General features: G+C 38.6%; 2 protein-coding genes across 2 annotated transcripts in view; both read right to left on the bottom strand.

Moving 5' to 3' along the window:
- LY96 (lymphocyte antigen 96) overlaps positions 1–3744 on the bottom strand; it is a 16813-nt gene extending 13069 nt beyond the window's left edge. Inside the window, exon 1 of the mRNA XM_011366942.2 lies at positions 3138–3744. Within this exon, the coding sequence (XP_011365244.1) occupies positions 3138–3249 (112 nt within the window). The 5' untranslated portion in view covers positions 3250–3744. The remainder of the gene's footprint in view (positions 1–3137) is intronic.
- A 4245-nt stretch (positions 3745–7989) lies between these two features.
- The window catches only part of TMEM70 (transmembrane protein 70), an 8583-nt gene continuing 3760 nt past the window's right edge, over positions 7990–12812 (bottom strand). The window contains exons 2-3 of the mRNA XM_023534596.1: positions 12603–12708; positions 7990–8642 (exon numbers count right to left, since the gene is read on the bottom strand). Of these exons, the coding sequence (XP_023390364.1) occupies positions 8185–8642; positions 12603–12708 (564 nt within the window). The 3' untranslated portion in view covers positions 7990–8184. The remainder of the gene's footprint in view (positions 8643–12602; positions 12709–12812) is intronic.

Below are 12812 nucleotides of genomic sequence, written 5' to 3'. Positions count from 1 at the left end.
ATACTAGCACTCCCATGGTCATTGCAGCACTATCCTAATAGCCAAGACGTGGAAACCAAATGTCCATTATAGGTGAATAGATAAAGAAAATGTGCTACATATATACAATGGAATTCAGCCATAAAAATATGAGTAAATTTTGCAGTTCGCTACAACATGGATGAATCTTGAGTACATTATGCAAAGAGAAATAAGCCAGTCCTGTCAGGACAAATACTGCATAATTCCACTTATATAACATGTCTAAAATAGTCAAATTCCTAGAATCAAAGAGTGGAATGGTGGCTGCCAGGAGCTTGGGGAGAGGGAAATGAGGAGTTACTGACTGATGGGCTTGAAGCTTCAAGAAAGATGAAGAAGCTCTAGAGATCTGCTGTGTGACACTGCACCTGTCGTCGATAACGATGTATTGTACACTTACACTTTTAAGAGGGTAGATCTCATGTAAAGTGTTCTTGCCACAGTGAAGGAAAATAAAAAATGCAGTATGAATACGAAAAAGAAATCTCCTCGTAATGTAAATAGATGAGTGTTTTAATGTCCTTACATTGTTAAGGTGGAAGCCGGAGGTATTAAATTATTTTAAACTCTGTATGGGGAAAAAACTCCCCAAAATATATTTTTATAAAATTACTTGTTCCATTTTGTGACTCTTTTTACCTGTTCTTTTCTCTATTTTTCTTGTTTGAGAAATAATTGACCCACGTCACTATAAGTTTAAGGCGTACAGCTTGATGCTTTGATTTACATATGTTATAAAGTGATTACTATAATAGGTTCAAGTAATATCCATCATCTATATGATACAATAAAGAGAAAAGAGAAAATGTCTTCTCGTGATGAGAACCCTTAGAGCTACTCTCATAGTGACTATCCCGTGTATCATACGCCCACGTTGGCTACAGTCACAGCGTTGTATATTACATCCTTAGTTCGCATTTCTCTTTTATACTGGAAGTCTGTTCCTTTTGACCACCTTCCTCCAATTCTCCCTCCCCATCCCCTCTATTATCTTGTTCTGTGAGTTTGGTTTTTGTTGTTGTGTTTTTTTAAGAGTCCGCATATAAGTGAAATCATACAGTTTTTGTCTTTATACGACTTATGTCATTTAGCATAATGCCTTCAAGATCTATCCATGTTATCACAAATAGTAAGATTTCCTCTTTTTTCATGGATGAATAATATTTCACTGTGTACACACACACACACACACACACACACACACACACACACCCCACAACTTCTCTTATCCATTCATCCATCAATGGACACTTAGGTTGTCTGGGGGTGACAGAAAGGCCATAGAAAGACACAGCAATGAGGTGGCCATCTGCCAGCCAAGGAGCAAGGCCTCAGAAGGAAACCAAACTTGCTGACCCTTGATCCTGGACTTCCAGCCCCCAGAACAGTGAGAAATAAATTTCTGTTGCCCAATCGCCCAGTCGCGGTGTTTCGTTAGAGCAGCCCTCGCAGACTGAGATGCTGTATATGATCCGTAGCTTTGCCAAATGGAAGCCACCTCACCGAAAGGACTGAATCAGGAGTTGTTGTCACCAACACCCTCACGATAATACAGAGGAATCGGTGCTCCCCACATGGGGTGCATTGGGCTCGGCCAGCCCGGACTCTCTAAGATGGGAACGGGAGTGACGTGGCGGTGGGGAGGCAGCAGAGTCTCGCTGCTGCTGTGCTCTCCACTTGCGCCCCTCAGTCCTGATGTCCCCAGGGCGGCAGGGAATGACCACCAGATTTCTCAGCATTAGAGAGAAAGAGGCAAGATCCTCCCTCCAAAATCAAGTCAAAAGACAAATCAAATTGTTGTTATTAAGAGATTAAAAGTGAATAATAATACAAAGTGTCACGTAAATAAAGGCCATCCGAAACACAGCACAGAGAAGGTGACAAAAACAACACGGAGGGCAGAAGGGCCGAAGGAGAGGGGACTGAGGAGCCTTCTGGAGATGGGGGATGGACATCGATCCTGTCGACCTAGGGGATTTGGCACGGTCCACTAGTGCAAAAGAGGCCGTGCGCGTGAGACTGGACTTGTTCTGCCACCGGGCAGTCCTCCAGTTCCCCGAAAATAACTTTATATTAACATTTGCCAGAGTGTTTCTCAGGACAGTCAACACGCACTCAAACAGTGAAATAAAGTAAAATTGAAAATCTGGGGCTTAAAAAGGTTTCTTTATTTCAAGACTTCTCGGAACTCAAAATACATTTATAAATTAATAATTGGACTGTAATCCCTTTCCCAAAAAGAATCTCGAAGAATTAATATTTTGGGAAGCCTCCTTTCTTTTCTGGTGTCACCAGCGGGCAGAAAAGGCCAGGCAACCAAGGGAAGCAACGCAGTGGGAAGAACCAAGCAAAAGAAGGGGTCGAGGCCCGAAGCTGCGCTCGCAGAGAAAAGCGGGGAGACAGACAGTGATGTGATCAGTTAATAGCGTTAGGGTCTGGCTGAGTTTTTAAAAAGTAATCAAGACTGTTTCTGTGTGGCTCTGTGCTAAAAATTTTACCTCATACCAATCCTTGTGAAATTAAAATCACTTTCATTTTACAGATTAAAAAAAAAAAAACTGGGGCACAGGGAAGCTATGTGGGTTGCTCAAGGTCACACAGCTAGTAAGTGACAGAACCAGCTTACATCCAATTAGGGAGGTGACTCCAAGAGTCCTCAGAAATCACAGCCCAAAACACTTAAGAGAACAACCATTATATGCCCAACACCGCCGAAAGAAAAATGACAGCTTAGAGCAATAATCAGTTCCAGGAGGCAGCTAGGACCACTCTTCCTTCTCAGGAAGAACCAGTCTTGGGGCTGAGGCAAAAGCTCAGAAGCAGACAGTTCTGCGAAACTGGGAAGAATAGGACACTGGGCTCAAGGTCGAGACCACAGGGAACAACAGAAACATTTGGAGGTCAAGTACAACACGGTTCAGAGGATGGCGAGGTCTGTGAAGGATGCAGAAAATCCACATAGGGAAGTAATCAGCCATCACTCTTGCTGCTGGCGGCTGGCGGCGGCTAGAACATGTGGTCATTTTCTGTGTTCCAGCAACAGCAGAGTAAGGTTCTTGTGAAAACCCACCCTCGAAGTAGTTGATGCTACAACTCCTTGTTGCCGTTTTACTTACCACAGTATGTATACCAGATGTCAGTATCAGAGGAGTTGCAGATCCAGTGTTGCTCTGCCGGTTCAGTACATATGGGAGAAAACAGGGTGGAAAAGAGCATAAATGGGAACATGATTTAATAGTGCCAAAACTCTAAAAAGGAGATATCAATAACTAATCACCGGACTCTTTCTTTTCAGTAAGTAGGAAAAATTGAACTTAGTCATCAGTCATGTGATTTCTAAGTTCCGATCCAACTATTTCCTCTTTTGTGTATGCGTGTGTGTGTGTGCATGTGTGTGTAATATTTGAGCACTTCCTGCTAGGAGAGAAGAAGATGATTTAGAGTGCTCTCTTTTCCAACACTCGGTGTGAATGAGAGCACAGAGCTTTAAGAACAGAGCAAGGTATTTCCCAGTCAACAGTAACAAAGCCACCTATAGGTCTCCTTTAGAATCCCAGCAGGCACTGCTCCTCTCTCTCACGGGCTCTTTAAATGACAATTTCTCGTGCCCCAGACAGCTGGACCTATAGATCGGAACTGAAGAGTCTTATGCAAACCCTTTCTGCTCAGCAGCAGGGTCAGCCATGGGGCAGAGCCGTCCTGGATGAGACCCCAGGCCCGGGACGCTAGCTGGCAGGGACCCCGCCAGCTTGAAAATGCACCTGCTTAAGTGAACAGCAGCTCCAGGAACTATTTTGAGCCCTGATAATAAAACGCTTATTATTTTGTGTATGGCATGTATTTCATTTCAAAACTCTCACTCCATTCTAGAAAAACAGCTAATCCTTTAGACGCTTTGCTTCTTGAGATCCTTTATAGGATATAGTTTGGGGTTAGTAGCCAAAAATGGCAGGGCCCCAAAATCTACAAGTTTAGAGGAAAATAATCATGTTATTAAAAGATTTCACTAAAGAACTGTACTACTTCCCATTTTTTAAAGGGCAAAAATCCATGGAGGGGTGGGAACATGGGGAGTTGTTCAATGAATATTGAGTTTCGGGATTGCAAGGTGAAAAAGTTCTAGAGATCGGTTGCACAGCGATGTAAATGTAGTTAACAGAATACTGAACTGTACTAAACTGCACACTTAAAATTGGTTAAGGTGGCAAGTTTTTGTTATGTCTTTTTACCATAATTTAAAAATGTGGTTAAAAATTGGAGAGGGAGTTGGAGAGGAAAAGCCTCGTGAATGCCCCTAGTGGTCTCAAAATACCATTCCCCACTAAAAGAAACGAAGACTGGAGAAATCGCTGATTCTAGGCCTGGGGCAGAAAACACACAGGATGAGTCTGGAATAGTTTATCATGTTAGATGACCAATTTGAAGACTGACCAAAAATGAGTTTCTTATTGCTTCTGTTACAAATAACCACAAACATAGTGGCTTAAAACAATACAAATATATTCTCTTACAGTTCTGGTCAAGGTGTCAGCAGAGTTGGTTCCTTCTGGACTCCAGGGGAAAAATCTGTTTCCTTGACTTTTTCAGTTTCGAGAGCTACAATCCTTGCATTCCTCATCTTCAAAGTTCGGCACCCGCTCTCGGCTTCCACCATCACATCGCCTTCTGCCTCCTCTTACAAGGACCCTGTGATTATGAGGGAACCATTTGGATAATCCAGGATAATCTCTCCAACTCAAGATCCACCTATAAAAATCCCTCTTGCCATATAATATAACATTTGCAGCTTCCGGTTGTGAACATCTTGTAGATTACATGACCATTAAGATAGTAACTGGAATGCACTGAAATATATCAAATATATTTAAATCCATGAGCTCGTAATAATTTTTTACAATCTAATTAATCATTAGATGATGCTAGGAAACAAACTCTATTTTGAGAACTGGTAAATGAAAGGGAAAAGAATCAAGCACTGGTCCCGATTTTCCTATAGAAATTGAACAACTGGTAACCAAGTCATAGAGAGTGGCAAATTTCCCTTGCCTTTTCATACTCCCTTCTCTGCTCTCAGAAGTATTTCAGCTATTTACGAAAAAGGAATAACAGATAGAATATAACCATTTTGCAACACCTAATGAACTGGTGAGCTTAGTATTATCGGTGGTTGCTAACATCACAGAGAAAGACATGATGTACCTCTTGATGGTGAACACGGGGGTAGCCGGCCTCCAAGATGACATCCAATGATCCTCACTTCCTGGAATGCAAATCCTGTGTAGTTCTCTCCATCAATGAATAAAGCTGACTGTGTAACTAACGAAATATTATACAATGACAATGTACAACTTCCAAGGTAGATCATAAAAAGCATTGTGGCTTCCAACTTGCTCTCCTGGATCAACTGCTCTGGAGGAAGCAAATAGCCCTAAGGAGAGATCTACGTGGTGAGAAATGGAGGCCTCCCACCAAAAGCCCGGCACCAGTCTGTCAGTCGTGTGGGAGCCAGTGCAGCCTTCAGATGACAGCAGCAGCAGCTCCCATAACTGCAACCTCACAAGACACCTGAGCCAGAAACACTCGGCCAAGGAAGTCACCACCAAACACCTGACCGATAGAAGTTGGGCAGCATCATACGTGTTTATTGTTGTTTTACACCTCTAAGTTTTACGGGTAATCTGTTACACAACAACAGATAATACCAACAACATAATCTATGAATCGGTCTTGTCCAAAATAATCAAACTCAGTCTCAAGTCCAACTACCAATTTATAGGAAATACAGAAGACAAATATGTTAAATTACACCTCAGAGATATAATCAGAAAATCTAAACCATGAAACCAATAAAGGACAAACAAATTAGTTTCTTCAACAGATGATTTGCAAGGAGGAAAAAAAAGTGGAAAAATGGAGGGCCCCATAATTTGAAGTCTTTAAAGACATTTCAAAAATTGGTGTGACTGGAGTGTGAACTTTATTTAGATCTTAATCCAAAGAAATGTGGGGGGAATATTATGAAATAACTGGATATTTGAACAGACTGGATATTTGATAACATAGGAGGAGGCAGTTTAGGTATTATCATGGTATAATAATATGTTTTTAAAGTCCTTATCTTGAAGAGTTACAAAATTAAATATTTAAGGAAGAAAGGTTATGATGTCTGAGATTTGCTTCAGGGTAAAAGTAGAGGGCAAGTGGTTGGAGTCTAGATAAAGTAACATTGACCACAAATTTGTCATGTTAATTTACTGTACTCATATTTTTGAATGTTAGACATTCTCAAAGAAAAGCAACAACAAAAGGATGAAGGATTCTGAAAACGTCAGAATGCAGTTTTAACAATTGTTTCCAGGCTAAGGCTGTCTCCCATTCACATCTAATGGCCATTTTGTTACTTTTGCTTCCAAAAGCTGAAGTCTTCCAGTATAGTGAAATCTATGTTGAGGAAAAGGATTATATTTTACCATCCCACGGTATATTATCTGATGTAACCCACATGTCAGCCCAGGTCACTCTGCTTTTTGAGACTCAGGTAAAACTGACTCAATGTTCTTATACATACATCACCTTCCCAGTCTTCCCAAGATCACTCCGTCTGGGGTGAGGACAGTGAGTAGCATGGAACAACGTGCTTATATTTCTCCTCCTTACCTTGGCCTGTGTTGTTTCTGCTGACTTATTTCAGTGGTGAATCATGCTGACCCTTTTCTACATCTTGGTCTCACTCCACCATGCTCTTGAGAAGTCATCTTTCTCAGTCTTTTAAGCTTTTTTTCTTTTCCCTAAACAACCAAGTTATCTTCTGAATTATTCTGGTGGAAGAAAACTTTAAAATGTTAACAATGCTGGGTTATGTTTTGTCTTTTCAGGAATGGAACTTGGAGTGACTTTTTTCTTGCTTTTACTTAAAAATATTTGATAATGAGCAATTCAATAGTTTTTATAAAGGTGTAATCACACTAGGATAGCAATATATCTATCTAGGTAACATAGGACAGAGGAACAGGGAGGCAGAGGCCCACCCCATGAACAGAGACAGCACCAGCTTGTTCATCTTCCTAAGAGCTTAGAGCCTGCTCTCTGCTAGGCAAGCTGGCTGATCCTAGCAGAAGGCAGGCTCTCGGTCTCAGAAAGGTGAGCACCTTTCTACGTTGTCTCCTATGAGCTTCTAGCAGCTTCAGACTTCAATAGCCTTTCCCCATGAACCAGTGATGTTTTTGCTGTTTCTCTACCGACCTCCCTTATACATGGCGAGCCGTAGATTAGATTGACCGCAGGGGCAGGCGGCAGGTGTCAGACAGCTCCATAGACTGGTGTTTTGTTCTTAACGGTGACTCTGGCAAGTACCACAGTACCTGGCTCACTCTATGTGCTTAAGGATCTGATCTAAATAGAATGGTGTGAGGTCTTTTGCTCTTGGCTTAAAATCCTCCATGAGAACCAACTTTCAATTTACAATTAGAGGTGAAAATCTTAAAATGCCAATACTTGATAAAGTAAGCAGAGATTGCTATTTTATAAAAGGTACTGTCCGCCTGTTTAGTGCATGTGATTTCCTCACTCTGATAGGGTGCGCCACGGGAGGAATGCACAAGTGGCAAAGGGACCACAGAAGACAATTACTCAGGTCACCATTTCCCCTACAGCTACCGCTGCGCATGGACACCCTTACTATGGGCAGCCTTACAAGAAAACCCAGGCAACAACCTGTGTTCAGAGCCAGAAAAAGCAGATTAACATTGCTTTCCATAATTTATGGATTTTTAAGAGTTTTTAATGAGAAGAGATAGTATCTATACACTCAGAAAAATCCAAACGCAAAAAAAAAATACTTTCCCCATTTGCTTCTGACGTCTGATCCACAGCTGAGATTAAACCACTTATTAAATTATCCATACATATGCCAACGAGTACATGTTTTCACACCTTCTTTAAAAACACGAATGGTGGAAAATCACATACTTTTCATGTATAATAAAAGAGCTTATTTTATTATAAAGGAACACAATTCTCTGAAAATTAATTCCAAATTCTGTTTGCTACAGTTTCAAATTACTTTTCACAATCAGTCACTGACCAAAAACAAAAGTAAAGGCAATTTTATTATTATACATTGGAACATAAATCATACTTAAGCACAAACATAAAAACAAAGACTCATTTCTCATCTTTAACTTGTTTCTTTTCACTGGTTTCTTCCATGTCAAAAGTGAATGGTTTGTCATAACCCATCAGATGGTCATAGTCTTCTGGGTTTGGAAAGAGACCTGGATTAACTAATAATGATTTCGTTTTAGCATAAAATGTGGTAAACAAATGTGCGCTGCTTGGAATCTTCACGTCATTCTGGTGAAACACTGTACTCTTTTCCAAAAGCACAACATTATAAGTAATGGCTTTATAAGTGTCTGTTGTGGCCTCGTGGTACAGCCGAATGACATAGCCTTTCGTAACAAAGTGAAGCAGCGCTGGAGTGATCAACGTAAAGCTTCCTATGATGCCATAAAATAAGACTTGCAAAGGCAGACTTCCAAATATGATATTACTTTGTGCAAAAATGTATGGCAGAACTGCAAGGCTGATCATACTTGTAGAATAAGAGAAACATTTCACACCTAAATAGGAACAAAAATGGGAGAGGATTAATACTCTTACATTTTATAAAAGAATCAACCTATCCAATTAATTCTTCCACTTTTCTTACTATATCATCATAACAACAACAAAATCAAAATACATATAAAGTGTTATAACATTCCAGGCTGTTTTAAGCACTTTACATATTTTATTCATGAAATCTACAGAAAGCCCTAAGACATAGATATACAATTATTATCATGAGATAAGAAAAATGAGGCTCTTGCTCAATGTCACATAACTATCAAGTGACAGAGTTGGGATTCAAACCCAGGCAATGTGACTCGAGTCCAGGCCGTTGGCCATTACACTGCATTGCCTCTTCAAATGGGAAATCTGCATTAGGGTTAACTGGCCTCGACCTCAGTTCCCCAAGAAAAGATTTAATATTATTCAAAGATCCTTATTAATACGATAAAAACTCAGTCAGCAGACTATCAAATAAAACTCTGTTACCAAGCACTCTCTAACATAAAGTCTTCAAATGTGGAGCTAACATTATCGAGCTAAGTGCCCAGGGTTAAAACAACAAATGACAAAAAAAAAAAAAACATAACCCAAAAAGCAAAAATAACACCAGTGGTTACGAAGTACGTGGGAAAGGTATTCAACTCCTTTACCAAGGAAAGACATGCGAGTTAAAACAATGAGATATTTTTACCTATCATATTAGAGAGATTAAAAATCAATGACTTCTGAACTATATACTTAAAAATGGTTAAGATGATAAATTTTATGTTATGTATATTTTACCACAATAAGAAAATAAATTACTTTAAATATAAATTTCTCTTAGTTTGAAAGTATAATTTTAACATGATCCCAATAAAAATACCATCTGTTTGGAAAATAGACAAGTTGAGACCTCAGACAAGTTAATTATAAAGTTAATTTAGAAAAACTAAAGAAGCAAAAATAAAAGGGGGTGTTAGATACGAAAACATAAGACTCTATAATTAAAATAGTGTGTCACTGGTGCACAAATAAACAGACAGATCAAAAGAACAAAATAAAAAATACAGAAATAAACCTAATTGTATATGGAAATTTAGTATAAAGATAAAATCTAAAATAAGTGGGCAAAAGCGGTGGTGGGACAACTGGATAGCCATGCAGAAAAAGAAAAAATTCAATCCATTCCTCATAGCATATACCAGGAAATTCCAAATAATCCAGAGATTTAAATGTAAAAACTAAAATCATAGAGGTGTAAGAAGAAAATATCCATAAAATGATATGGATAATATCATAATCTGAGATAGGAAAATCTTCCTAATCGTGACTCCAAGTACTGAAGCAATTGAGGAGAAAGACTGATAAATCTGATTACATTAAAAATGTAAAAAGACAAATGAGAAAAATATTTACAACTTATATCAGTAAGGGTTAATATCACCACTATGTAGGTTTCTAGTATATAAGGGGGGAAGAAATAACATGCAAGAAATATAAGCAGACAGTTCACTGAAACGAAAATGCACATGGTGCTTGAACAGATGAAATGATGCTAAACCTCAATCATACGAAACGCAATAAAAACCAGAGAGTTACTGTTTTTCCCTAAATTGGCAAAAAACAAAAGTTTGACAACATACTCTGTTAGTGAGGCTATAACAAAGCAGACACTCATACACTACTATTGGCTGAAGGCTTAACTATATTGCATCAGTAATTTAAAATAATTCCTCCCTTCCTCCCACAGGTAGTTGCCATGACACTGGTACACATGGGATACAATGCAGACCAAGCTGCCTCCTACATGAAAGCCTCCTCAGACCTCCCCACTTCTTTTTTCCCCATTACTTTTGTCACATTTAGGGGGTTGAATACTGTCTCCCTAAATATTCGTGTCCCCTCAGAACCTCAAAATGTGAACTTATTTTGGAATAGGCTCTATGCAGACAATGAAAAATTCAGATGAGATCACACTGGATTAGGGTAGGCCCTAAATCCAATGAGAATATCCTTATAAGGACAGAACAGGACAAACAGAGACAAAGAGAAGGCCACGTGAAGTAGAAGGCAGAGATGAGTTATGCAGCTACAAGCCAAGGAACACAAAGCATTGCCAGGAGCCACCAGAAGCTGGAAGAGGCAAGAAACAATTCTTCCCTGAAGCCTTCAGAGAGAGCACAGTCCTACCAACACCTTGATTTCAAACTTCCAGGCTTCAGAACTGTGAGAATAAATTTCTGTTGTTTTAAGCCACCAAGTTTGTGGAAATTTATTACAAAAGCCCTAGGAAATTAACTAACATGCACATATACTTGATTTAGCCTAGACTGAAGTATTGCTATTTTTAAAACATTCAAGGTCTTCCCATCTTCCTGACTTTGCTCACACCACTTCTGTGCCTAGGGTGCCCCTTCTTTCACACTTCTTCATGTTCAAATTCTACTCATCTTAAAACGAGAATCCTGTGACATCAGGAATTACATGTTGCTGAATTAACAAGAACTGTCGACTAAAAGGACCTTCAAATGTCTTTAAAGTAGGACTCATTTAGTAAAGAACCTCCAGGAATGGTACCTCTAGGTCTTACGGTCTCTCACTCAGTTTCACATAGAAAAAAATGTTTCTCCCTCAGTTTCTACTTAGAAAAAGTATCAATCCCTGATAAGTATACAGAGTGACTGTCTACTTTCATGATATTAAAAGAAGTCAAACATTAAATTCCTTTATAATTCTAGAACTTTGAAGAGCATGAACAGCCATGCTCTTCCACAAATATTATATCCTACCCACACCAAAATTAATTCCTATTTATAGTCTCTTCTTTCCAGAATGGAGCCTGGGACATGAAATAAATTGGTAAGACTTCTCTGCATTTGAAGGAACGGTGTCTATGTTCAGAAGGAAATGGGGGTCACTGTTAACACATCTCAATGGATCCAATCCAGGTAGCCCAGGCCAGAGATGTGACAGAGGCTCAATGGCCTACTCATGCATTGACTTGCGAAGAAATTTATAACGATCCAGAATTGATTATTCCAATAACTTCAGAACTCCACTCAATGGTGATTATAATCAGTCCTTATCCCTAAAAAGTTTTAAACAGCTAAAATTATACTCTAAACATACTCTATTTCAATGTCACACGCTTGAGAACTTAGATTTCCTGAGTAAATTTTAGGTGATCAGTTGATACCAGCGTGATCAAAAACACAAATGCAAATGTGTGCTGAAATCTTGGGCCCACCTGGCTATAAAGTAATCCTCCAGATGTTTCACGTCATACTTTTTTTAAAAAAAAAAAAAAGATTATTACAATGAAATACAACCTGAGAAAATTAAACAAATCACATACCTCAGTTCTTTGGCCTTCCCTACTAAATTGTTCCATACAAAATCCTAAATTATGATCTAAGGAAAGAGCTCTAAACTTGTAGCTATCTAGCACACTGTCCATAACTCTCCATAGCTGTCTATCACCTGGAAAAGCCGCTAAGTAAACATTTTGTTGAAAATTCTAAAATGACCTGAAAAAATGTAAAATTAGTATATTTTTGAATTATAAAAGTATTACATGTTCATGTAAACACCAAATTTAAAAACACCTGAAGTAAATGTCTATTCCCCCAATATAACTACTCCTAAGAGGTATTCCACATTTTTTCTCTGTATATTCAACCATTACAAATATACACTTTTTGCTGTTTTATTTTGTTGTTAAATATCTCAACAGGTGACCAAAAGAAGCTCTAACCATCAGATCACAAAGTCATAATAATCTTCAAAAACCTTTTTTAAATCTGAAAATGCAAAGGTCTCAACCTCTAAATCTTTTTATCAACAGGACACAAGAAAAAATTACAACCTAATTTTTCCTTATGTCTTGCAATTAAGAGGATTAAAATAATACATAACATATGCTAAGAACACTTTTTACGATCAAAAGGGAAAAATAAAAGTAAATATCTTCCTTTCTGATTACCCACCAAATACTGCTCGGGCCAGATTCCCAGTATAAATCAGCCTTCCATCTTCTGATTTTTCAACTTGTGTATGTAAGCATCGAATACATCTTTCCCAACACACAGGTATCTAATGAAACAGAGACAGAGACTATTATAATGTAAGTACATAATAAATTGCATTTTAAAACTTTTAAATTGAAAAAAAATTTAAGACAATGAAGAGACCTTGTC

This window comes from Pteropus vampyrus, unplaced genomic scaffold (genome assembly GCF_000151845.1).
Source record: "Pteropus vampyrus isolate Shadow unplaced genomic scaffold, Pvam_2.0 Scaffold127, whole genome shotgun sequence".
Classification (NCBI taxonomy): domain Eukaryota; kingdom Metazoa; phylum Chordata; class Mammalia; order Chiroptera; family Pteropodidae; genus Pteropus; species Pteropus vampyrus.
The sequence above is the reverse complement of the archived record's forward strand: the minus strand, read 5'-3'. Positions and strand labels throughout refer to the sequence as shown.